The sequence below is a fragment of the Nymphalis io genome, chromosome 17 (genome assembly GCF_905147045.1).
Source record: "Nymphalis io chromosome 17, ilAglIoxx1.1, whole genome shotgun sequence".
Taxonomy (NCBI): domain Eukaryota; kingdom Metazoa; phylum Arthropoda; class Insecta; order Lepidoptera; family Nymphalidae; genus Nymphalis; species Nymphalis io.
This window is the reverse complement of record NC_065904.1, coordinates 11,265,427-11,292,174: the sequence shown is the minus strand read 5'-3', so window position 1 is coordinate 11,292,174 and position 26,748 is coordinate 11,265,427. Positions and strand designations below refer to the sequence as shown.

Here is a 26,748-nt window from a genome sequence, read left to right as displayed (position 1 = left end):
ATGGCGCAGTGGTTAGACCGCGTAACTCTTAACCGATCGCGCGTCAGGCAAGGACCATTTAATTTTCCTAATTTCATTGAAATACAGCCATATCGGTATCCACCAACCCGCATTGGAGTAACATGATGGAATAGATTACAAAGGTTCTCTAGAAAATGGGTGAGAATTCCCGATTAATATTCCTAGCAAAAAAAAACTTTACAGAGGTTGTTTGGAAGAGATCACTGTAAGTGATAAGGCCGCCTTTTCATACTATATGTACTTCTTATTCTATTATATTTTTGTAAATTGTAAATTGTGTGCAATAAAGGATTAATAAATATATAAATAAGGTCAGTAAAAAGCCTCTGAATGTCTCACACGAGCTTTTACTTAACTTATTTTACATAATCATCAAGGCTCTATTATTTTAATTTTAAAGGATAACTTAACTCTTAATAAAATAACATTCACTCATTATTATAAGTTTGAAATAAAACTGCACGATTACTGTCTTATATTATATACCAATTGAATGTATATATAGCATTTGGTATAATACATATTTGTTGTTAGTAATTATTATCAAATCATAATTACGCTCGTAACACTTCAGTTAGGCGACTCGGTAACAACAATTGTTATTACTAATGAAATAAAACACAATTTATCGACCTACTATATCATATTACGTCGTCACATTGAAATATTTAATATTTGTTATGACTTATTTTATGACTCACAAAACTTCTATTGACAAATCTACAAATTTGAGTTAGAAAAAAGTCATAACACCTCTAATCTTACCAGCTTCCACTTTCTTGTACCACTAGAACGTGCTCCGAAAGTACCGGTTAGGTGTGGAAGTGAGAGGGCAATAAATTGAGCTTAGCCTGAAAGAGATAGACAATCGAAGCTCGACAGGGACCACAACACAAACGCGCTTGCAGTGAACGAGATAAAATATCTAATATTGCTTGTTGAATTCTGCGTTTGATGTTGCCACGCAATTTTGACTTTTCATTTGATGATTTAAAGTTGATATTTAAATGTATTGCTTGTGGATTTAAGGTTTTCCAGCAATGAATTACAGGGTAGATACTGGGTATGCTGACATCGGATGGTCAATTTGATTCTATCAGCATTTTCGTAGCGGGACGTATTCTATAAACGTATGCCATTTTTTGTTTCTAAAATTATTGTTAGATTCTCATCTTCATCTATAATGTGTTTATTATTTCAGAGTTCAAGCTTAAGCTGTTTGGAAACCTGCGTCTAGAAATACTTCAAAACTGGATACACTTTCGAAGACAATGGTCTTTCGTTGGGTACTCCTAAATATGATACTTCCTTGGTTTTTTAATCTATATATTTTCTTCTTGCGCTCTTTTATTATTCTAAATAACTTTAATTCTTTTATTTACTCAGGGATCGTTTGACATATTATTATAAACACGTTTATGCTTATAAGTACGATCCTTAAATATGTTGATTTAATATAATAGTGCGGTTATATAAACATATTCATAACGTATCTGTCCCGTCATTAAACCATTTATATACCAAAAATCATGAACCAATGTGACGGTATCTAAGACGGCATAGGCGAGGGTAGAATCTATTTGAATGCTATATAATTAAATTCATAATTTTTTTTATGAAATAGGAAGGCGGATGGTTACATGACCCACCTGATGATAAATGATCACCATCGCCCAAAGATCCCTTGTGCCTGTAGCAACTCTGACTCACTCACTCATTAATGGATTGTCAAAAATCAAATAGAAATTCGAAAAAATAATACTTTAAATCTGAGAAGCATCACTAAATAAATTCAGCGTTTGTTTATTTTTTGTTGCCATGACAACTTAAAATTTTTGATGATCAAATTCGTTTATAGCCTATGCTTAATATCTCGAATTATTTTCGCTTAGTTTACAAGATATGATATTCATAATCCAAATATTGTTGCCGTTAGCACAGGGCAACCTAGTTTGGGTTCCTGTCTCCCACATATAACTGTATTTATATAAATTATAAAAAAATGTAAACATTATGGTCTGTGGGAGAGGATACATAAATTTAAAAAAAAAAATTTATTGTCGTCCGTTTTTTTCTATTCAAACGAACATAACATATTGATTAACATATTCAACAGTACACGAAATAAATTTTACTATTTGTTTATTTTTTATATCCTTACAATTCTGAGATCTATATAAATCGAATTAACCAAAAAATCAAATTTACACTAAATCGGTGACAGTTATTCAGTTTCTTATATATTATTAAATCGGATAAAATAACAAAACATACAAATATTAGATATATACTTTATGTACATAAAGTAGTATATATAACATGATTAGGGTATCGAATATCTTAACAACAAAAATCACGGTTTTGAGTCACCAGGTCAAGGGTGACATCATGTCATATGAAACCTCACAATATGCTCCGTTCGTAAATTTTATTAACAAAGCGTCCCACCCAGTTTTTCCCGATGATTTAAGTATGTAATTAAAAATATATATATTATAATAAATTATAGTAATAAAGAACGTTGTGTTGCGAGTGATTGGATAAACAACTCCGTGGCTTCTTCTTTCGAGTGCCAAATCGATTTATATTTTAACTAAACAGCTGCTAAGCAACGTTTAGTAAGATCGTAAATCTATAAGAACGGTAAATGTCATAAAAGTGAAAGTAAAAAATGTAACAGCCTGTAAAGCGACTTCTCAAATTGGTCCCTGTATTTCAGCCTTTCTCCAAGTCATTACAAAGGATCATAGTTTAAGCAGTTTCAAAAATAGAACGCTTAATAATAAAAAATATAAAATATATAAACGATTATTTACTCTGAATGGCTTGTGAATAAATAAATATAGGTGTGTATGTCACAGTTCGAGCGCAGGTTGAGACATGTCAAAACTTGTCGAGCCTAAAAAGCGAATTAATAATTAATTAACTTGTGACTTGAAATATTTTTTTTGTGGAAGATTCAATCGCAATGGAAGCCTCCTTAATTAAATCTCCTTACTTATCGGGAAATCTTTATTAAGACCATGTAGAACACTTATCAATAATTCCACCTTCGAAATCGTCTTCATCGTCAGATGTACTTGACATAACGACATAAGTTTCAATGTGATAGGAAAATAAGCCAGTGTCCCTGCTCCCGCCGATTCAGAATGAGCATATATTTTTTTCTATTAAATAGATAGGTGGATGGGCAAATAGGCCACACATAAACTTTGGCGCTGTACATCGCCAATGCGCCACCAAACTTGGTAATTAAGATGTCATCTCCCTTGTGCCGGTATTTACACTGGCTCACTCACCCTTCAAACCGGAACACAACAAACCTATTATAATAAGTATTGCCGTTTGTCAGTAGTATATCTGATAAATGGGTGGGCACCTTCCCAAATGCTCATAGCACACGGCCCTACTATCAAATAAATTTTTTTGGTAATAACTTTTTTCCATAATTAACTAAATAGAATAAAATTGATGATATAATATAAATAAAAATCAATACAATACAAATCTTGTGTCTTCTTTTTCTCAGTTTGTATTATTATTATTATTACTGTATTTATAAGACTGCCTCGTTGGTCTAGTGGCTAGATATAAGGACGCTGACCCGAAGGTAATAATTCCCAGGTCGGGTATTGACCCAGGACCTTCGGGTTATTGGGTTTTACTGTCAGAAAATTCAGCAGCAGCCCTGGGTCTGGAAGTTGGAAGTTTATACACTCCCGTGCCTCGAAAAGCACGAAAAGCCGTTGGTCTTGTGCTTGAACTCTTTCTGGTCTTGTCGGATTGCCATCCCATTGGATTATGAGAGCTAAGGAATAGAGAGTGCACCTGTGTTTGCGTACACATTCGTGCACTATAATATATCCTGCGCAGTTGGCTTATCTCTCTTGAGATAATTGGCCGCCGTGGCTGAAATCGGTCTAGAGGACCTTATTTATCAGTCTTCGCTTGACATTTGAAGTTTTTGTAAACACATTTTTATTCCGTACCAACAAACGACCACAAAATAACTAATAAAAGAATTGCATAGCCATTTCAAGTGAGAACTTTAAATGTTAAATTGTGTTAATATAACCAAGTAAATAATGAAAATGTTTAAATAAACAGACGACGTGATCTATTGATGTATAATGATGTTATTAGTTCACGTGTTCAAAACGCGAAGTAAGCTTTGCATGTTGGTGATTCAGGCATTTTATGACGAATCGATTTGACTTCCTGTATTTGGATAGGACACATCAGCGATGACTTTTATTCATATATTACAATCAGCAATAAACGAAAGCTGGACTTTTAACTGGCTTACAGTTCATGTTAGTTATTTATAAATAAAATCTATTTGTGTTTTTCTAACGACTCCAGTCAGCTGTTCCTATATCACGCAATGCCAGCTCGATTGAATTGTCATTAAATGTTCCTTTTTGATTTATAAATAATTAATTCCAAGTAAACCATTATGACGAAATACTAAATTGTTAATTTTGCTTCTCTCACTGGTTACAGTTGAAAATATGAATAGCCTATAATGTTAATGTATATTTTTCTAGTATATCCTTTGGTTTTTCTGTATTACCATGAGTGGACTTTGCTGAAATAGCTGGGGATTCTACATTGGATGGCGAGTAGGGAGTGCCCACAGTTGGAGTGTCAAATGTTGCCGGTGTATTATATGGTTCTGTGGGTGGTCTATTTCCACAGTATTTTCACGCTATTTCTCTTAGCCTCGTATAGTCTTTATTCTCTGTTGCCTCTAAATAATCATTCTATGCTTTTAATTTCTCTAAATCAGGAAAGAAATATCTTTGAATTATCCTTGCTATGCCCTCTTCATGGCGACAACGACCACTCTGACAAGAGTGTCACGACGAAGAAGAAATAATGTTAATGTAATAATTTCAAAACTATATTCGATGTAAATTACGTCATAGAAGTGAAACACCTAAGACTATACAGCTCTCTTTTTTATTCATTCTACGTTCAATTTTACTTCTCTCTTCTGTAACGAAATGTGCCTACACGTGACGCATTTTTAAAATGTTATTCTCATTTCTCGTCCACCTTATCGATTATCGAATCGCCTATTAACTTCAAAAAGAAAACTTGTTATTGCATATCACGGAAACATTTAGATTACAAATGACATCCTCTGTGACTGTTATCCTTACACACACACAAGCGTTGAAGAATACGATGATTATTAAGAGCGAAAGTAGACTTAAAAAAAAGATACGTGACCAACTATGCAAATATTGGCAAAAAGTTGGCACCAATTTATTTTGATTGTTATTTTGAGTTTAATATAAAAAATACTGCTCTTTGTGCGGATGGTTAAATTGCTTATTAGCAACCGAAAGCAATTTGCAAAGTCATAAGTAAACATTTTAACTTATCATTGGCTAATCATTTAACTCAAAATTTATTATTGTTCAATATTAGTACACATCGAGCCTCTGATAGCCGCGATTGCTCAGTGATTACCAGTGAACTTTAACCGACGATTGCGAGTTTAAAGTACCAAATAGTTTTCCTATTTATAATTTATTGCTCCACAATGAAGGAAAACATCGTAAGGAAACCTGCATGTGAATTTTGTCTTCAAGAGGATATTTGCTCACTGAAACATTTACATAATGTTAATTTTTATATTTTTTATTAATACTCACAAATAAATCCCCTTATATAATCATTACACATTTATCCTCCATAAATTAAAATAATCAATCATTTCTCCATGATCCTTTCACGAACCCATACGAGCGTTCAATCACGGATAACGTTTGAAATGGATTTCTTTTTCAAAAGGCGATCTCCGATTCAGTAATTATGAGGAATTTTATTTTACTGGTTCCGATTTATTTTTATTACATCCCTCGCGATGGTGAAGTTCCACGAGAATAGTTTTGCTATGCTTGTAAGTTTGAATGTATTTGTGTCAATTGAAATGTCAAAAGTTGTCAATGTCAAATATTTAGTTGAATTATTACACGTTGATTTCTATGCAGGATAAATAATAATTTAATTATCTGTGTAACTTGATTGTCGAAAAAGTGTACCGAATTTCATGCCGATACTCTCTGTAAAACATTCGGTTGATTTAAGCATAATTTATTCTTGTATAATGATTACTTAAATAAAGTATATATTAATTGTATACAACATTGTACTGATCTGCTTATAATATAAATAATATATGCTATCATTGTTTTAAGTGTGAAAAGAGCTTTTGAGTTTTACTATTTAATTTTGGTGATTGCGTTAATTGACGAAAGAAACCACGACTATCGTTCGCCGGTGCGTCATCTCAGGTCTGTGTAACTTCTTTTACTAAATAAATAAGTGTAATGCTTCTATATTCATTAAGAAATTTGCATTTTTACTTTAAACTTGATTATATACTAAAAACGCAAAGATGCGCGCTATAAAGTTCGTATCCAGTGGAAGTCCTGTTCAAAACAGAGAGAAATTCTTTCATCGGAAATTTAACTTTGAGTTTTAAAGTGAAATATTTCGATAACCGCGTGCTTTATTATTTATTTCATTGAATATTTAACTCTATGTATAAAATCGTTTACAGTTGTAATTGAATTTTGATGAACATATTTGTTTTAAATTGAAAATATAATCTGAATTAATATTTGTAGTTTTATTGCAACAGTTCAGGAAAACTCAAAATATATTTCGACCATTATTTTATAAATTTTAAAGTAAATAAATTCTTATTTGCACACTGTATATAATAAATACAAAACGTTGCATATTTACTATTTTGTTATATATAAACGTTAATGCTGAAGATGCTGATAATGTTATGAACTAACATGACGCATCTTTAAAATGTTATTCTCATTGATGGATGTTAGTGATTATGTGGGATTCTTACCCACTAAAACCACTGCGATGGCAGTCCTCGGCACTGATCGGAGAGGCTGCAGGATCGTGTTGATATAACGCATCCTCGGCCCCTCCCGTGCTGTGCCCTGCTCGTGGCTCGGCGAGCGCTGGGGTGAAGGTAATCTCACCCCCACATTCCTCGCTAGTACGTAAGGCAGCACGAGGCCATCCCGGCTGCCGTCCTCCTTAGGGTCGTATGAAATGAGGCCCCCACCTAATGCATCCACAGCCCCATCTTCACGCCCTATCTTTTAAGCCCCGGGTGTCGGGGCTGTAAGAGTTAGGACTTCTAGCCTATATCAATACGAGTAGTTACTAATTGAAGGCACAACGACATAATATAGTCTATGGGCAAATGAGGCCACTTATCAGTATGTGTATAAATTCAGTGAAATTCTGCAGCATGTGTAACCAAACAAAACGCATTGGAGCAGCTTGGTGGATTAGGCGCCAAACCTTCTCAAAGGGAGATGAGGCTTCAGCTTGTGGTGCATTCACAGGCTGATAGACATAAATTACATACATAAATATATACATGAAACAGCGATCTCTTTCAGGCAACGTTAAGGTAGAGGAAAGAAACAGAAAAAAGGTGGTGATGTACATAGCATAAAAAACATAACATATAAATACATTACAATATAATTATAATAACTTTAAATATAAATCACGGCACACATAGATATCTACATTTATGTATATAATTAATTATAATATAACCTATGTAACCATTTTCCATAATTATTTAATTTGAATAATTTATAATATCCTGGGATATCCTGGGATATTAATCACACACGGCCATCTGATCCCACATTAAGCAGAGCCTGTGCAATGGAAAACAGACAACTGATATACTACATATACTTCTTTTCTTTTGTAAATACATACATATATAGATAATTACACCCAGACTCAGGACAAACAGACATGTTCATGCACACAAATGTCTGTCCTGGGTAGGAATCGAACCCACAACCTTCAGCGTGTAAGGCAAGTATCTACCAACCACGAAAACCGGCTCGTCAAATAATAATGTTAAATGTTAAGTTAAAGTTACATTTAATTAAATGGTCGGGCGACATTTCAAGTATATATGTAAGAAAAAACATACATATACTCTATGTATATACTATATGTATGTTTTATCCAACATAATCCAAAGTGGCTCTTAGATTTCTAAGGAGCGGATGCTGTCCTGATTCCGTATCACTTCCTCATCTTAACTGACTTCCTGTTTACGCAAATATTAGCTACCCAAGGGCCGAGTGTTACATAGATATACTACCTTTGAAATTTAATTTGTTAATATTTTTATTATTAGCGAATATTTTTGCGCAAATTTTATATATAACTATATATATATATGTATAAGTGAGAAGAAGATTTGGTGCTTATTCCACGACGCTGCTTCAATGCGGGTCGGTGTATACAAATGTGGCAGATTTTCATCCGACACGCATGTTTTCTCGTGTCTTTATAATTTGTTATTGGTCTGTGAGACCACGAGATAAATTATAAACACAATTGAACTAAAATTATGAGTTTGAACCCGTTACCATCGGTTAAGATTCACTTGTTCTATCCACTGGGCCAGATCAGCTTCCGATTTCAATATAAATATATATTTACAAAAATTAATACTTGCTTATGTTGATGATTTGCTTCAGTTAATTTACTACAAATTTCAGCCATAGTACCGTCAACGGAATATAGATGGCGCTAGTTGTTTCAAATAATTGTTTAAGCAAAATCATTAAATATATATTTCTATTTTCTATTTTTGAAATATCTATGAGATTTCACATCTCTCAATAAGACTTGGAGTGTATTCGATGCTCCTCCAATGCAGTTTTTCTTTCGTCATCATTTCTTTTTTTTCTTTTTTTTATATTATATGTAAGTGGACAAGCAAATGGGCCACCTGATGGTAAGTGGTCACCAACTATTGGCATATTGATCCACTGCTGGACATTGGCCTCCTCACTGTGCGCCAATTCTCCCGGTTCTATTCTTCAGATCCTCTGAGCTGACTGAACCATCTCACCGTAGTCTCTTCATCATATAATTTTATCAGACTATTTGATCAACACATTTTATATGCAATAAATTATTAAAATTAATTACTTCTGTCTACGAGGGCGTTCAACAGGCTATTGCTTGTGACTAACGAACCTTTCTGAACAACATACATCAATGTTTAGGCTATATAGGCTAGTGACATACATACAAACATACGAACTACTGCGCCACTTACTCGTTAAAAAAGAACCCCTTAGTATTGTCCCATATCATTTGCAAATGCGTTCACAATACACCTGACATAATGATATACGATAATCACTCTTATCAAATACGTGATAAGGTTGATTTTTCAATATGTTATAGCAGTGATCAAATTATAAATAAAAAAATGCGCTGATATGCGGGCGATCGGCAGATGTTGGCTCCATTGAATTATTTAGGCTATAATATTTTTTATTACAACATATACTATATCTTTGGACAACTTTTTTATTGTACCTAACACAAGTTAAATCGTTATTCTCATTAGCTTAATGTTTTGTTAATTGTTAAGTTAAAGGATATCCTTTAAAAAAAAAACAATTCTAACTTACAGCGGTGACGGTCAGCAAAAAAACAAAGATGTTATAACATTAAATACTAGATAGTAGGTACTTACTACATAAATATATAAGCAAAAAATTTATGTGGTTATATATAAACATAATTGTTATATATTTTCAATATTTTTTTTTTAGGTAATCAGACTGAATTTGATCTTGCCTTTTTAGACAAAGTTACATCATTTAATTTAAATTTTATTCAATAATTATGTATTTGAATATAATATGTTATTATATTATAGGTAACAATATCAAAGCCGAGATAACTCAGTGGATAACAAACATGGATAGTAACCGAAGATCGCAGGGTCATATCCGGGAAAACGTTTTATATACCTATATATAATTTGTCTTGTTGAAGGTAGACATCGTATGTAATTATATATATTATATATGCGTACAATTAATTTTGCATTGTATCAGCACGGTGAAGCAAATTCTGCCCCACTGGACCTAAACAGGTTGATATTTTACTTTATTAATCTTAATCGTATATAACAATATATATATATATTTAGTTATTAAATAAATATAAAAAAATAAAAAAAAATTATATATTACAAATATTTATATTCATTTTTATAAGGAACCAAAGTCCAAACAGACATGGTTCTTTTCATTTGATAACACTATCAATGGCGTTTCTCACTCGTTTAGCATCTTGATAATATTCTTGTTAAATATCCGTAATTCTATTAAATGTCTGCGAAAGCAACTGTCTGATACAAACTTACTAAGTCTTCCAGTAAAATAATTTGAACTATTTATCAGACGCAATATTACGTTAATTTATTTAAAACAATTAAAAGTAGACCATATCTTCGAATAATAAAGTCCATAATGCAATGCAACGTGCGGATGTGTACATCGCATCGTCCGATAAAAGTAATGTTCGGTTGTAAAAACGATACGCGTGTACATGTGCACTCGTGTCAGAGCTTCGCACGAGAGTGAGGCGTGCGCGGGGGGAGCGGGGCGCTTGCGCGGGGAGGGGCGAACAGCTGAGCGGGTATATTGACAGCACTCTGCACGTTGCCGACCAGTTAGTAGGTTCTCTGTCACCGCCGAGTGTTGACGTATCCGCCACGATCGCGATTATGCCACTCGCTTGATAACTGAGCGGTTTCGTCCCGCTGAAATTATGACTTATGGACTGATCGCCGGGGAACAAGACAGCGGCAGTTTTTTAATTCTAGAGCGAAAATTAAGAATAGTTTCCAGATATTGGGAAGTCTTCGGCGATAAGTCCGCCGAGAGGCTCCCGCGTCGGAACAAGCAGAAACCACTTTTTGGACTGCATTAAACTTTTCTGGACTTGAACGAATTAATCTTTAGTGTTAAGTGCAATAGGTGAACTGTGTTTGTGTTGTTTAGGGGGCTTTTTTTTGGATTAGCATAATGGTACCCCAACAAATTTCGGATGTGCGGTCCCTGACGCCTACTTCAAGTGGGGTCCCGGTGTTTGGATCGCAACTGGTCGACAAAAATTCATCAACGCCATATACTGATGCCACACAGGTAAGCTTATTTTTTAAAAATAATTAGGACTGTGAAAGTGTGTAAACAAAAATAATCGCTAAAATCATAAAATCGTAAAATAACTGACATAAATTCTGAATAAACAGAAAATATAAAATTCGTGAAAATTTTAAAATTAGAATAACAAAAAATATATAAAAAAAAATCTTCTACCTCCAAAAAAAATATTTCAGAGATTAAAATATTAACATTTATAATTAATTTAAAATTTGGTAAATTCAATTTCTCAAAATACTCAAGCCGTACCTAATTTTAAATAAGAGTTAAAAGAACTTCTAAACGCTACGCGACTTCCGTAAGCGCTACCTCCTGATTGAATTACCGTTGAAAATTCAATTTCAAAGTTTTGAATGATCACAGCAAAAATGTTGAAATATTATATAAAATAATTATAATGTTATATAATATTTTTTCGATGTTTGATCGAATGAAAACAATAACATTAATGAAAAGATAATGCGTAATACTTTTTATCGCCAGGAAAACGTTTAAATTGTTTAAAGAAATTCGTAAACATGTTTTTCGACGAATCGTATCGTATTGGTAAATCAAAATAACACGTCTATAAAATAATACCATCGAATTAAAAAGTTTTTATATAATTAAAATATGAATAGGTATATTTAAAAATAAATAAGCGATTAATTAGTTCAAATATCATTAACCAACTAATTTAAATATGGAACCGTTATTTGATAGTGTTTATGATTAGAAATATTTTGATGATTTTATGAAACTAAAGTTTTTGTGTATAAAAACAAACAAAGTTGAATAGCTCGTTAAAAATGTTAATCAGTTTTAATTATGACTAGCTGAAATGTGGTTTTATATACAATGAAAAAGGTTATTATTAATAAAAAATAACATGCAAATTATGATAACATTAAAATTTAATATGTAAAATACATTTTACGATTTATAAAAACCATTATATACCCATTAGAAAACCAAGAATAATCCGTCGTTATCGCGAGTGAAATTTAAATTTTTCACAGCAAACGTGGTTATTACTAATACAGAAATTAATTTTTTTCGAACGAGTCAGTAACGAAGAAAAATTATTATAAAACATGCAACTAGTGAGCTTATAGGGGAAAATGGATTTCCCTGGCCGATAAAAAAATGAATCATTTAAAACACTAAGTGCGAGTCTAGAATTAATGAACGCGTGAGATAATAAAAAAAAAAAACAAATTATATTTATAATAAAAAGTGATATAGAAAAAGCTTATAGAATAAACTAAAACTATTTTAAAATAATGCTTTATTTTTTGGTTTCAATTATGATAATAACGAAACTTTATGTCAGGATGTCTCATAGTTGCTAGACTGATTCGAATGAAATTACCCAGGGGATAAAATATGTCATAAAACATTATAAGATATATTTTCGATAAAAATCACCACCAATATACGATAAACCTTTAAAAATAATCCAGCTGTGCAAGAGCGTCCTTTTCTAACGTATTTTATACTTTACTTCACGTCAAGTTTAATCAAATCGTATTTTACTTTAATAGTGTCATGAATCTCGAGTGAATAATTTAAAAGAAATAAAAAATGTTAAGTTAAATATAAACAAAAAGATATTAACCTCACAAATTAGATTATAAAGTACAAAAATCTACATAAACCGTCTAAAAACTACATTTTGTTTAAATTAATCGCGTGATCGAAAACAATAAAAAAGTAACGTAAATTTAAATATTTTGTGGTAAATGCGTGCGGAGGTAATCAAAACTTATTTGTTCAAAATATATGATAAAATCAGAAAAATGTTGAATATGTTATTAAGTTTACAGGAAAATAAATAGATAGATAAGTAATCATATGAAACGGATTAATTTTTAAATGTTTAAATATAATTAACATCGTAAATATTATTTCAAATGATTATCGTTAAAAAATGTAAGATGCCTGTTTAGTGTTTTCGAAATATAATAATTTAAGGATTTCGCTTAATGATTGATAATACATATTAATTTTCAAGATGAAATAAAATACGTTGTGCAATAAAAACATACATGTTTCTAGTCACGTAGATGAAATTTTAATCAAAAACACACGAATCTTAGACTGAAATATTGTATAGCAAATTTTATTATTTAAAATAAAAAGAGGTGTAACAAATCTAGTGATCATAAAATACAAGGATCAACTTAACTATGATAATAGATTTTTTTTGGCTTCCATTAGATGAATATTTTCGTATTAGTTGATGATTATAATATTATCCGTTTCGAAATTTATTGATTCTAAGAAACATTAAAAATTACTATAAATCTTGCCGTGAGCATTATAGACTTGTTCATGATCTCAAACTATCATAGGTCATCGTAAATAGATTAGACGATATTTCAAACGTAGCAATGGACGTTTAATATCAGAAATTACATGAAAAAACAAATAAGATGAATTGCATTCGCTCGGATGACGTCGACATGTCTGCGTAAAACTCGACTGTAACGTCGACACTCGACGTTATACATTATACATTATCGCATTAAACATACTTCATCACGCGATAATAGGTACTATCGGAGCATTTGAAGTTAAAACAATCGATATTATGAAAAAAATGAGTCTCAATTTTATTACCGACTCGAGGATTGAGCGAAATATCCGTAAAATGCGCCGGCGAACCCAAGAGTGCATTAACATTTCAATGTCAACTCGTAATATTTTTAGTCATCCTCTCGGCGTGTGTGAGTGGCCTTTCGCGTACAGTCGGTGAGTTCATGCGAGTACAGCGCTGTGTGTGTAATGCGTTCGCTACTAGGAAATGTTAATCTCAGGTCATTCGCGCCAGCAATTTTACCGAGAATATTAAAGGGAAATGAATTTTCGTACGCTCTTCTTTATTCACAATTTTCCGATTTTTTCCTATCGACGCCGTCGGATATCTGTTAACTGAGAAGTTTTACCAATAATGAAAAAAAAAAAAACCGTTCGTAGGAATTTTTGATATGTATTAAGTTTTAAAAATATCTGTTGGTCCTAAATTTATGTTATCAAACGCTATACGAAAACAAAATATGAGAATCATCTTTCTAGAAAGTAATGTTTAACCTATCAATAGTATGTTTCAATATACTTTTTATACAACAAATTCATTTGACATTGTATTAACAATTCGTTGGAGGCCTTTGACCTGTAATAATTCAATAGCATATAAAATATTTTGAAGGAGCGCAAAGCGTGCTTGTAACATAAGGAAACGATTTATCAGGATTGTATCATTGTACTTTAACAGATTGCAGTACAATGGTGTAGATAATTAACACTATTTCATTAGTCACGAGATGATATTGTATGTACAGAGCGTGATTATTATCATTATTCAATAGGGCAATACGATTGAGAAATGATCTGAGAATTATCGTCTTATTTTTTTTTTTGTTGTAAGTAATAATTTCATGTCAAGTTAAGAAAAACGCACCGACGAATGTGTTATTATCTAGATTAATTTGCATTATCTGTAAAATTTTGCGCAGTGTACATCTTTTTAGATATTAAATACGAACAACATTTTTGTCCTCGAATTCGCCAGTTTGTATAGCTCAGTGGACCACTTTGCGAAAAAAAAACTAAAAGGGCGGAGTTTCGGACGGTTATAATCCGAACGTCGAGCTACAGACTTGTGTTGACGATGTTTTTGTTGTATTTTTTTATTCGACATGTAGCGAAGTCGAGTATAGCAACAGATCTATTTCCAAGGTTGCAACGTTCCTCGGCTTCATTTATTACTGGAATTGTGATTGTTACGTTCTCCTAACCGATTGTTAGATCAAAGATTGAAGGAAAAACTTGCCTCGCTCGCTTTTAATTTAGTTTAAACACTTCCTTGAAATAAAAGGCACCGCGCGACCAAAGTTAACTTTTTCTTCGTGCCTGTCTGCTATAATGCTGAATACAACTTCCACTCACGAAAGGCTAGGTCTCGGTATTTAGGGAATTCTCATTAGCTTTGCTTTCAGTTTTTAGTTTCGTCTGAACTTTGACGATAACATCGGACTGAACTTTCTGGCGATACTTTAGACGGTATTTAATGAACTGATTTAAAAGATTACTAATTAAAAGCTCCTTTAAGCCGTACTACTGCGACATTTGAAGAAACCAAACCGTTTGCACGGCGAAACAATAAATTAAACGTTTAAGGCTGCCCGCTTTCAAAATCAATTTCGTGTGAATCCTTACTCGAGTTTATCGTTTAAGTAAGCAAATTTATGTACTCTAATGCGCTCTTGGTAGCTTTGGAAATCAACGTTTGATTGTAAAATACGTACCCATGTCGGCAAATGCAATTTGCTCTACACTTGTGGGTGGTGTTTTAATGGTGCCATTATACTGGAGAATGGCGTTTGTTGCACAAGAATTACCTCCGTGTATAGAGAGACATTACCTGGGAGTTTGTTTAATATTAAAATTTTAATGCGCTCTAGTGTTGACATTTATCTTCCGTCGCGTTTATCAGAGACTCGAGTTGTTTTATTGTTACTTACATTTAATTACTTTTAATGAGTGATTAATGTTTTTATATTAGATACTAAAAAAGTGTTCTCCAAATCTGTTTCACTTTAAAAAGTTTCCTATAAATATAACAGTTTAACGTTGTAAATTGTCAAATATACAAATCTGAAGTAGGATATTGTAGCAAAATATCAACTTGAGAAATACGACCCGTGACATGTGAAAACAGAAAGTCCAGCAAATAGCAATAAATTCAACGCCACGTTGACGCCGACTGAAAATCGCTACGACCAACTTCTAGGCGAAACACCGAAACTCAGCCATATATCTTTCAATTCCGCATAAGCTTTAGTTTGCTATTTGATTGTAAACACACCGGACTTTAGCAAATTAAGTTGAAATTCATCCGTACAGCGTATTTACGTTGTTTTCACGAACTGCTATAAATCTATATTATTGGAAAGAGAAACAACAGGCACCACGCTTCTTAAATTTTTCATAGTGTCATTCTTTATACTTACCGTATGACAAATTGCTTCTAGACCCTTATTAAATCATTAATTTTTTTTCATTATTCACCATACATTCTTATTTAAATGATTAATCAAGTAGATCTTACAATAGAAAAAACTGACTGATAATTATAATAAAACAAAACAAACATTTTCGAATCAACATAACTATTATTAAATCTTCATTACAATTATCGGTTAAGCCAAACAAATTCCTCTATCATTCGTTCGACTGCACGCGTGAATGATAACATAATATACATAGAAATATCGTTATTTAAAACCTCTATGTATAAAACCAACGTTCATACATATCATGATTGTTATTAGCGTAATAATATTATAGGAGCGTTGTAAATTAGTGATTTGCGTTAGGGGTTCGGTTGCTTTGAATTGTAATATCTTTATAACTATAATTGTTAGAACGATAAACGGAATGAGGGCATCAGACACTCGAATAAGCTAAAACTTAATACCTCGCTGTTTACTCGCGTAATCCTAACTACTGGTACAGTCTTACGCCATTAAGCGATTGCTATTATTGCTGAATGTGCAAGTTCAGAAGAAATACCGAGTTAGTGAGAAATATTTCTAACTCTGCTAAATTTTTAAAGATTTTCTTTTTTATTTTCTAAACGTTCTCTATTTATTTTAAAGGTTTATTATATTTGATTGCCGTAACTTGATTTATTTTGTTATTTATATTGTAAAATTAAATATTTACATTCAAGTGCATTTCATTTTGTACTAACACTTTTTACATCTTTATCCATAATAAATCTCCAAGCTTGGTTGATTAAATGTTCGGAACGGCAACTATATTGTACAAGTTTGATTGGAAAGTAGAGTAAGTTCTCTTAAGAATAAACCCCATATTAACACAGTTTTCAATCTGTTCGTTGTTAATAATACTTTCGTCAGTACAAATAGGTTCAAATTCCAATCTTCACAAAAATATTCTCGAAAATAAACGTTAAGGAACTTGTAATTGAAATAAATGAAGTAAAAAAAACGTATAAATTCTTGTACATAACACATTTATGCTGTTGACGATTTAAATGCTGTCCTTTTTATAGTTGTATAATAAAACATGACTTTTGAATTATTTTCACATGACTGACAATAATGGCTGTATTAAAAAGACTCGGCTCGACGTTTGTTGTCATTAAAGAGACTGTGAACTTTTCAAAATAAAATGTCGACCTATCTATAAAACTTGAAGGTTAGATTACCTTGTAAAACTGTGTCTTGTTACGTTTTATATCATTAATTCGGCCAGGAATTACTGTATATGTTGCATTAAAAACAGTTTATTGTATCCTTCAAAGAAATATTTAAAGAAAACTCTCGTTTGGTAATTAACAGAGATGAACAATCATTTGATTGCCCGTTTTCGTTTAATTCAGCCCGACGGTACATCGAAAATCATAAAGTTTACGACTCTCCCAAATTGCAGGACGCTCGTCCCTTGCTTTCGAAAAAGAAATTTCTTAAAACTAGAATCTCTGAGTTGCCAGTTATTTCACTTTATGACTCTTTCCTTATCAACTGTCTCTGTTTATAGCGTAATTAATTCGCTTATACGCCTTGCTGAGAATGCAATTTTTTATATCTACTTTAGTCGAGTGCGCTTGCTTAAATTCTCCATAAATTTGTATTACATCGTTTCTTTCTTTAAATTATTCCGGTAATAGAATTGCACAAAAAACTTGACCAAATTATATAATATGTTTTTAATTTACTTTTACATAAGATATTTCTTATTATATGATAATTGTTAGAAATCATTTTTATGTAGATAATAATTTAAATAAATACTTAACAAATAATATGGATCATTGGTATTTAATTTGTTCATGATTCTAAAATGTAGTGTTTTTATTTATTAAAATCATATACAATTATTATAATTATTGCATTATAACTTCTATTAGATGGTAATACAAATTAATCTGGCGTGGCTATTGCTATTTCCAACCGTATTATCGATAATGACCTTTAGAACTTTTATTTCGTTCAGTCGGAACCGGTTCTCGATCTAAGCCAAGACCAGTTTTCGTGTTGCTATACCGAAGTGATTTTATGTTTCTCAAGTAACCGTATTATTAAATTTAACTAGACACAGCGTTTAAATTTCACTGGTTATAGTAAAATTGTTTTTGATTGTGACATTAATGAAGCTATTATGTTTAAAAGTTAATTTAGAAAGTTTGAGTTACTAAGTAACGAATTTAAGGTGTGAAACGAGTGTCCAATATTTAAATTGAGTTAGTAAAAGAAAAAAACTACAGTGAAGCTTATAATCGGGCCGTGAACCCTACGTTTGCTTAAGAAAATCCTCTAACTTTTCTTGTCCCACAACTTTTTCTACTGATATTCACTCGCTGCGGTAATCGTGTTAGCCGTTTAACTTGTGGACAGCTTCCTTTATACAATTAGCTTCTTATTGAATTGGAAAAAAAGTTGCGTTTAGTCAAGTTTATCCACTGAAAGGGTTAGCGGAAACTTTTGTTCATTTTCCACAAGTAATTGAATGAAACGACTTAGATATTTTGTCTACGTTTTTTTCCAAAACCATTTATTTAAAACTTTGTTTAAAAAAAACAACAAATAATTAAACAAATGACATTCACTTTACAAACATACAGGTACATAATTAATTTTCTGGGGTGAATTATTAATGCTCGTATAATTTACTAAAGAAATGTTATTACATCCAGCATTTATTTTGACTGCAGTCCAGCAAAGAAAAATGCAGGTGTTTTCAGCAGTAAAAGTTAAACGGAATAAAGTCAATACAAAATTCTTTGCACCCAGCTGCAGTGGCGTGTTGGGAGCTAAGCATTCCTGCTTAACTTAAAATTTAAACACATTGCAAGTGCAAAAAACCCGGACGGAATCCTCGGAAGTCTGGCCCCGTATATATTTCACTAACTTCGAAATTACTTCTCGCCATCTTCAAACTCATTTATTTATTGCTCTCTTTGAAATTTTAGTTTTTGTCGTGTCTTTGCTATTATTTATATCTTTGAATCGATTGTCAAAGTAATCTCATTATATATCTGACATTAACACCATAATACCTTGATAATTTGCTTGAGCTATCCGTTAAATCATGATGGTATAAATTGCTGTAGAATTGAAATCCATTTTTAATTTCCGTTCTCACGGCTCAGTTTCAGTAACAGCCTGTAAATGTCCCACTGCTGGGCTAAGGCCTCCTCTCCTTTTTTGAGGAGAAGGTTTTGGAGCTTATTCCACCACGCTGCTCCAGTGCGGGTTAGTGGAATACACATGTGGCAGAATTTCGATGAAATTAGACACATGCAGGTTTCGTCACGATGTTTTCCTTCACCGAAAAGCACGAGATGAATTATAAACAGAAATTAAGCACATGTAAATTCAGAGGTGCTTGTCCGGGTTTGAACCCACGTTCATCGGTTAAGATTCACGCGTTCTTACCACTGGGCCATCTCGACTTCCAAGCTCAGTTTAGATGATCTATATAGAAGGCCAGTAGAAACAAATTTAATTAAAGAAAGAAAGTATCTCAAGGAACCCTAAAATCGGCATAAAGTACGGCATTCGGATGATTTACATCGCGAGTAGCGTGACTCCAAGAACGAAGCAAATCCCTTGGATGCCAGCGAAATTAATCACCCGCCTTGAATTTCCCCTTCCCAACAGGGTTCAGTCCAAATTCCCTTTCTAACAAACCAGGCAGTGTTTTTAATGCATTAAAAAGATAAGCTTTGGCTCTATGATGTTTTTATATTTCAAGTAACTTTTTAGATAAAATATTTAGTTTGTTTTAAGAATCGAATTACTCATAGTAGTTTTTCTTAATATGGTAATATTAGCTGATTAATATGAATTTGAAAGTAGTTTTCTTTTTCTAAGTAATATTTTATCAAAGTAAGATAATAGTTTAAAATGTAAAAGTAATATTGAGATTTAACTTTAGTTACCTAGTTTTTTACCTTTAACATCAAATTCTTAGGATTTATTATCAAAATAAAATCTAAACACACCTTACGGTGTGTTTAGAATTACGTATACAATAGATTTTGCTTTAATTTAGCTAAAAAAAAGGTCTCCTACCTGCTTCTATGTGGTTACTGTACTCATACAAGGTAATTTTAAGATATTTATCAATCCGTTTTAGTTCTTCCTACTTATATTTCGTAGAACATTCGGTCATATTTCCGATTCTGGAATGTATGTATGTCTTGGAACAATGGAAATCAATTGGAACTTCAATATATTTTAAAGCCGATGTTGTAATTGAAGCTGCTGCGGCCTATTCAGTCCCAATAATGTCCTGATTATCCACACCATTAAATTCAAGTAACGGATCAACGATGGGAACTTCCTTTATAAGACCATAAAATGCTCATCGAAATCGGCGGCTCCATTCTAAAGTTATGTCCGGACAGATATAAAAACAAAATTGGAAGTATCCTTTTAACAAGTTGGGCCGTAAAATTGCTTTCATTCGTTAAAGTACTGTCACGTGATGTTTTGTTAATATATATAGGTATAATGCTAGGTATAGTGATTAACAATAATATTATGTATAATTAATTAGTCTCTAGTATTAGCTAACGATCTTTCAAATTGTAAAATGCCTATCATGGTAAGCACCATTATGGTGTTTTTTTTTCTTTTTAAATATTCTTAAAATCAACGTCTAATTAGTGCAGCCTCTTCAAATCAATTTGAATCATCAATTCGTTCGTCTTTTTAATAAGGTGGTTTTATGTTTAATCAAGTTTAAACTCGGATTCCATTTTGTTACCACCTGCATACAATTTTGACATCACATTTTAATCGATTTATTTTTCCCATCTCTTTGTGTTAGCAAAGTTATGATATTCCAATATCAATGAACTCGTGTGATATTTCGATATCAGTATATAAAAGAAATATTAGATATTTTTAAGTATTTTAGTTCATATCACGAGCATGATGTCACCTTAATCAATTTGACGTAGCTATTAAATCAATTTAAGAGTTACGGAACAGAACCGGTTACGGTTTTTATGCAGATAAAAACATATGATGCACTTTTCGGATTCAAATTTATAACATTGATATATAATACTTTTAAAAATGTCAAATATTATGAATACATTAGATGGTATCTACGATAAAGGATACTTTAGATTCATATTTTATTCTACGTGATTAATTATATTTCCAATTAATTTTTTGCGACAATATTAATCCTAAAATAAGCAATTTTTATATGTACCGTCGAAGTTTCTATATATCTAGTATGATGAATCATTTTCATCACACGTTTCCGTTGAAATCGTGAAAAATAGATCGACACGTGTAAACTGTTTGTGCGTTTCGTATTTATGATGTTTTAAAATCGCTATAAGTTGAAAATAATAAAACGTGAATTGTGAAAATGATAACAAACTAACGTTATTTATAAACAATCCTCTTGCAGGGAAATAATAGACCATTCTCGAACAGGTCAACAGCAACAACAAACAAGTAGAATAAAAGGATCAAAATTATATTATATATTAAATTAAAATAAATTTAATATAATTTGTATTATACATTAACAAATAAACAAATACGAATGCAATATTGATAAATGCGATTAAAAATGTTTTTAAAAAGAACATGTTGATTTCAGACCAGGTAGACGGAAGCATCGCAAATCACTTGTAATAAATACAATTGTATGACCGTGAACTTAAAAATGGTTTATTCGCTTGCTATAAACCTGTACCGCCTTAGGCTGATCGGATCAAGTACTGGTTTCATGTTAACGCCATATTAAGTAAAATCAATGACTTGCTTCTAAAAGAATAGTTTTGTGAGATCTGATCTTTTGTTAAAGAATTCTAGATTTAGTAATATATTATTACAATATATTTACGATTGAATTTAAGGTGCAAAATTGTTTCAATGTGACGTAACTTAATTGGTGTGAAAACAATCTTTCGCTAACGTCAGTTTTGATTGGATACTTATGATTCGTACAACGTCAAATTACTAAGGTCCGTGGCTTACGTTAATAAATGTATATTGTCAAAGAGCTCCATTTTCTGTCTGTAAGAAACACAAGTCGTAGCTTCCCAGAATTTGTAATCATTACAACGTTCTTCGAAAGTTATTTCAATACTAAGTCCGATGAAATATAGACGAACTAAATGTTTTTAATTAAATGAATATATCTAAAGATTGCTTGGTAGATGTAATCGAAAAATTCCTTATTATTATCGTCTACTGATGGGTGAATGACTTTGAACTCATTTATTTCTGTTAGCGAGTCGGATTGCGATCCGGAGCCATATTTTTAAACTCGAAAATTCATTCCACTCCGTGTTGAGAAATGGCTTTGAAACGGGGCTGTTTTAAAAAAAGATAATGCCAAATTCCTGTACACGGCGAACACGGATATGTAGATCAGTTTATGCTGACGATTTATGAAGAAAGCCAGGCAAAATATGGCGTCGTCGCGACAGTTTCCATTGAAACTTTTTTTACTGCTCCCCCCATCTGATGGAAGATAAATTTGCAAATAGAACGCGCAGGACCACCCGGTTCAGTAAATAATTTTATTGAAATGCAAATTTGCTGTCGCTATTTTTACATTTCAAACTAACACTACATCAAGGAGACTTATAATGTCACGTGATATTTGAGTGGAGAACAAATTGGCTACATTGGCGTTAAGAGATTTATGACATAAACGTGATTTTAAAAATGATAATGAACAGCAAGATGTCGCAGTAATCGTATCAATAAAACTCTTTCGATTTGCTTTGAAGCTGCGCGATTCGAACTTTCCAGTATTTTATTTGCCAAATCGAATGAATACACTAAAGTTTTATATTGTGACTTTTTGATTTATGTCTATTAGTCTCCATATAAATTGTATTGTATTATGTATATTGCGTTATGTTTAATATTAAATTTTCATACTGATATATTTATGTGTAAATACTCCTACGATTCCGATAAATTAACTTTTATATTTTGTTAAAAAACAATTTTACATAATATTAAATAACACTAACAAAAATGGAAGACGAATATTTGATAATATCACCATATTGTAGCGACAATAAAATATTGCAAGAATGTATGTAAATACAGTGAAGTAATACTCGTACCAATTCAAGCTTAGTTTCAGTTCAGAAGTTACTCGTTACAGTTGGTAATACACCACCAATATTTGTTCTATCAAGTCCTTTGGGATCGGTCGGGACGTTTCCTTGTGTAAACAGTATCCCCTCTGTCTTTGAATTCAACCGTTCCGCTTCGCAACCGCAAAGATAATGGTGATGAGTGTATAGTGTTCTCATTGAGACAGTATCAGTTTAAACGATATGTTTACAAGATCATAGTAAGCTAATTATACCTCATTGCAAAAGGTTTCTTTTATAAAAGCGCTGAAGCGTGTGCATTTGCGTTCTAATTATGTAATGTATTTATTGAAGTATTATATAATAAAACACAAAATTATACTTTCATGAATATATAAATTATTATAAAAGGTACGGTAAATTGAAAGAGGATTTTATGTTTAATCTTTAAATGTATAGCTCCATAAAATCTTTATAATTTATAAGTAATTTCTTATGAAGTCCGTAACTATTATTACCGAGCAAATGGACGTAAAACGCGAGCACATTTCATACACTTGACTCGCTAGCATTACGAGCCTGTACGTAGTTTTTATTAAGCGAGCGAGCTATAAATTTTACATTTACAGCGTCGAAAACTCGACCACTTTGTTGTTCAGCTATAAAAAGTTCAATTCGTAACAAAGTGTCGGGTGCGGGCTCACGTTTGGTCGAATCGCATCTGCGTCCGTTTTCGGACAAACTTATTGATTGGATGCATCTGGCGACGGTATGCTAGCGTATGCTAGACGTAGGTGTCATTGAACATCACCATGTTCAAGTGGATTCGAGAGGAATACGACAAGTGGCGGCATTTTTTTTTTTTTTTTTTTTTTTTTTTTATTCGCCGGGAGGGCAAATGACTCTACTCCACCTGATGGTAAGTGGCAGTAGAGTCCAAACGCGACGACGGCCAGTACAGACGGGAAAAACGTTCTGCACTAGCCGCCTTCGCCTTGCCGGCCCGCAAGATGCCTCTTCACGCCTCGTTTGAAGGAACCCGGGTTGTAAGAGGAGGGGAACACGTGAGCTGGTAAGGAATTCCATTTTTTGGAAGTGCGACAAAGAAAGGAGTTGCCAAATTTCTTTGTTCGCGATGGAATTGATGTCACAGTTAGGCGGTGACATCGAGAACCAGCTCGCGTGGACTTAAGAAGGAAGGGGGAAGCAGGAATTAGAGAGAATAATTCCTCAGAGCACTCGCCGTGATACAGTCGATAGAAAGCGCTCAGTGCTGCTATCTCACGACGCAATTGTAAAGGTTCAAGGGTGTTTGTGACCTTTACGTCGCCAATAATGCGTACGGCACGTCGCTGCAACCGGTCCAAGGCCTCAAGTAGGTACTTAGCGGAGCCATCCCAAAGGTGCGAGCAATATTCCACGCAAGACCGTACCTGTGTTTTGTACAGCAGGCACAGTTGTTGAGGCGTGAAAAAGCGCCGCACCTTGTTCAGAACTCCGAGTTTCCGTGAAGCTGTTTTTATAACAGCCTCGATGTAATCCCTTGGACTAAGGTCGCAGCGAACGTCAATCCCCAGCATGGCGATTTTGCTTTGCATCACCAGCGGAGTACCACAGAGGGAGGGAAGAGGGGAAAATGTTGACTTTTTCGCCGTGAGAGCGCATACCTGTGTTTTCTTGGCATTAAACTCAACAAGATTATCAGAGCCCCATTTGGCGATGAGCTCTAACGTCCTATCGAGTTCAATGACAAGATTCTCCCGCCTCTCCTCAGTTTCCGCCCGCCCAGCCACTGCGCGTCCGTGGTATCCACCATGCACTGTACTATCATCTGCATAGCAATGTATGTTCCCAAGGGAGAGCATATCATTGATATGCAAAAGAAAGAGTGTTGGAGATAGCACAGATCCCTGGGGGACCCCAGCATTCACTACATAGAATTGTGAAGCGCAACCATCTACTAAAACACGAAGGCTACGCTTGTGTAGGAAGCTGGCAATCCAGGTGCATAGCTGAGCAGGCAGACCATATGCCGGTAGCTTGGAGAGAAGACTTCTGTGCCAGACCCTGTCGAAAGCCTTGGAGATATCGAGGCTGACAGCCAACGATTCTCCATGCTTGTCGATAGCTTCACCCCAGAGGTGTGTTACGTACGCTAGAAGATCACCTGTGGACCGTTTTGGTCGAAACCCGTACTGACGATCATTAATTAGACAGTGATCTTCTAGGTAATGGATCAGTTGGTTGTTTAAAATCCGTTCCATCACCTTACAAAGTACTGAGGTGATAGCTATTGGCCGATAATTTGCCGGGTCAGACCGATCCCCTTTTTTGGGAACCGCTTGCACATTAGCTCTTCTCCAAGCCTCCGGCACACTTCCCGAAGAGAGAGAAAGTTGGAACAGGCGCGTTAACACAGGAGACAGCTCCGCTGCGCACTTCTTCAGCACTATGGCTGGTATTCCATCGGGACCGCTAGCTTTCCGTACATCAAGTGATTGCAGCTCCGCACGCACATCACGTTGCCTGATTTTAATGTCAGGCATCGTATGGCCACATGCAGGTATTGTAGGTGGCAGTGCACTACAATCATCGATGACGGAATTGTCGGCAAAGAGTTTAGCCAGGAGATCAGCTTGCTCTTGCGGACTGTGAGCTAGCGATCCGTCCGGATTTCTGAGCGGTGGCAGCGAAGGTTGGCAGAAATTGTTTTGCACAGACTTGGTCAGACGCCAGAAGCTACGGGAGCCCCTAGGATGCGAAACAAGGTCATGACCAATCTGTACAATGCGCTGTGCATCCGCTCTCGTGTATGCCTTTCTACAGGACTTGGAATTTTTATTATAGTTTGCTTTCAGTGAGTCAATGTTAGATGCCCCGCTAATACAGCCGTTGATCCACTTGCGATATGCCGCCTGCTTAGATGATACAGCATCGGCACATTCACGAGTGAACCAACGGTTACGCGTACTCCTACTGACGAGATCTGAGCTAGGAATGTAGTATTCCATTCCCAGCATGATCTCGCCAGCAACAGCAGCGGCACTGGCTGTCGGGTCATTCCCACTGAAGCAACGTTCCTTCCAAGGGACCGACGCATAGTAATCGCGCATACCGTCCCAATCCGCCGACTTATAGTGCCAAACGCGACGTTTGCATACCGCTAGTGGCGGCAGCTTGGCCTGTGGCACTCTGGTAGAAATAAGGCTGTGATCCGAAGAGCCAAGAGGAGCCTGAACCACAACCTGATATTCCACCGGGTGAGAAGTCAGCAGAAGGTCCAGTAGAGAAGGTGCTTGCCCATCAATGTCTGGGATCCTGGTGGGCTGATCAACCAGTTGGGTCAAGTCATGTGTGAGAGCAAAAGCATGAGCAGTCCTTCCAGCATGGTCAGTTTTGAGGGATTTCAACCAGGATTCGTGGTGAGCATTAAAATCCCCCAAAAACACCAATTCCGCGTTAGGAAATTGCTCTTGCGCAGCATCTGCCACCCGACTAAGATGGTCAAATAATCGGCTTGTCTCCAAGTCACCATTGTGGGATCTGTAGAGGCACACGTAGACTCGGCTCTGACGA

At 34.0% G+C, this 26,748-nt stretch overlaps 1 protein-coding gene across 2 annotated transcripts in view; it reads left to right on the top strand.

Annotated features, from left to right (window-relative positions):
• Positions 1 to 10,586: 10,586 nt before the first annotated feature.
• LOC126775177 (transcription factor sem-2-like) overlaps positions 10,587 to 26,748 on the top strand; it is a 74,903-nt gene continuing 58,741 nt past the window's right edge. For both annotated transcript variants that reach the window (XR_007669861.1, XM_050496985.1), the window contains exon 1: positions 10,587 to 11,057. Coding sequence is in view for 1 of the 2 variants with exons in the window: in XM_050496985.1 (XP_050352942.1) it covers positions 10,938 to 11,057 (120 nt within the window). In the remaining variant the exon portion in view is untranslated. The remainder of the gene's footprint in view (positions 11,058 to 26,748) is intronic.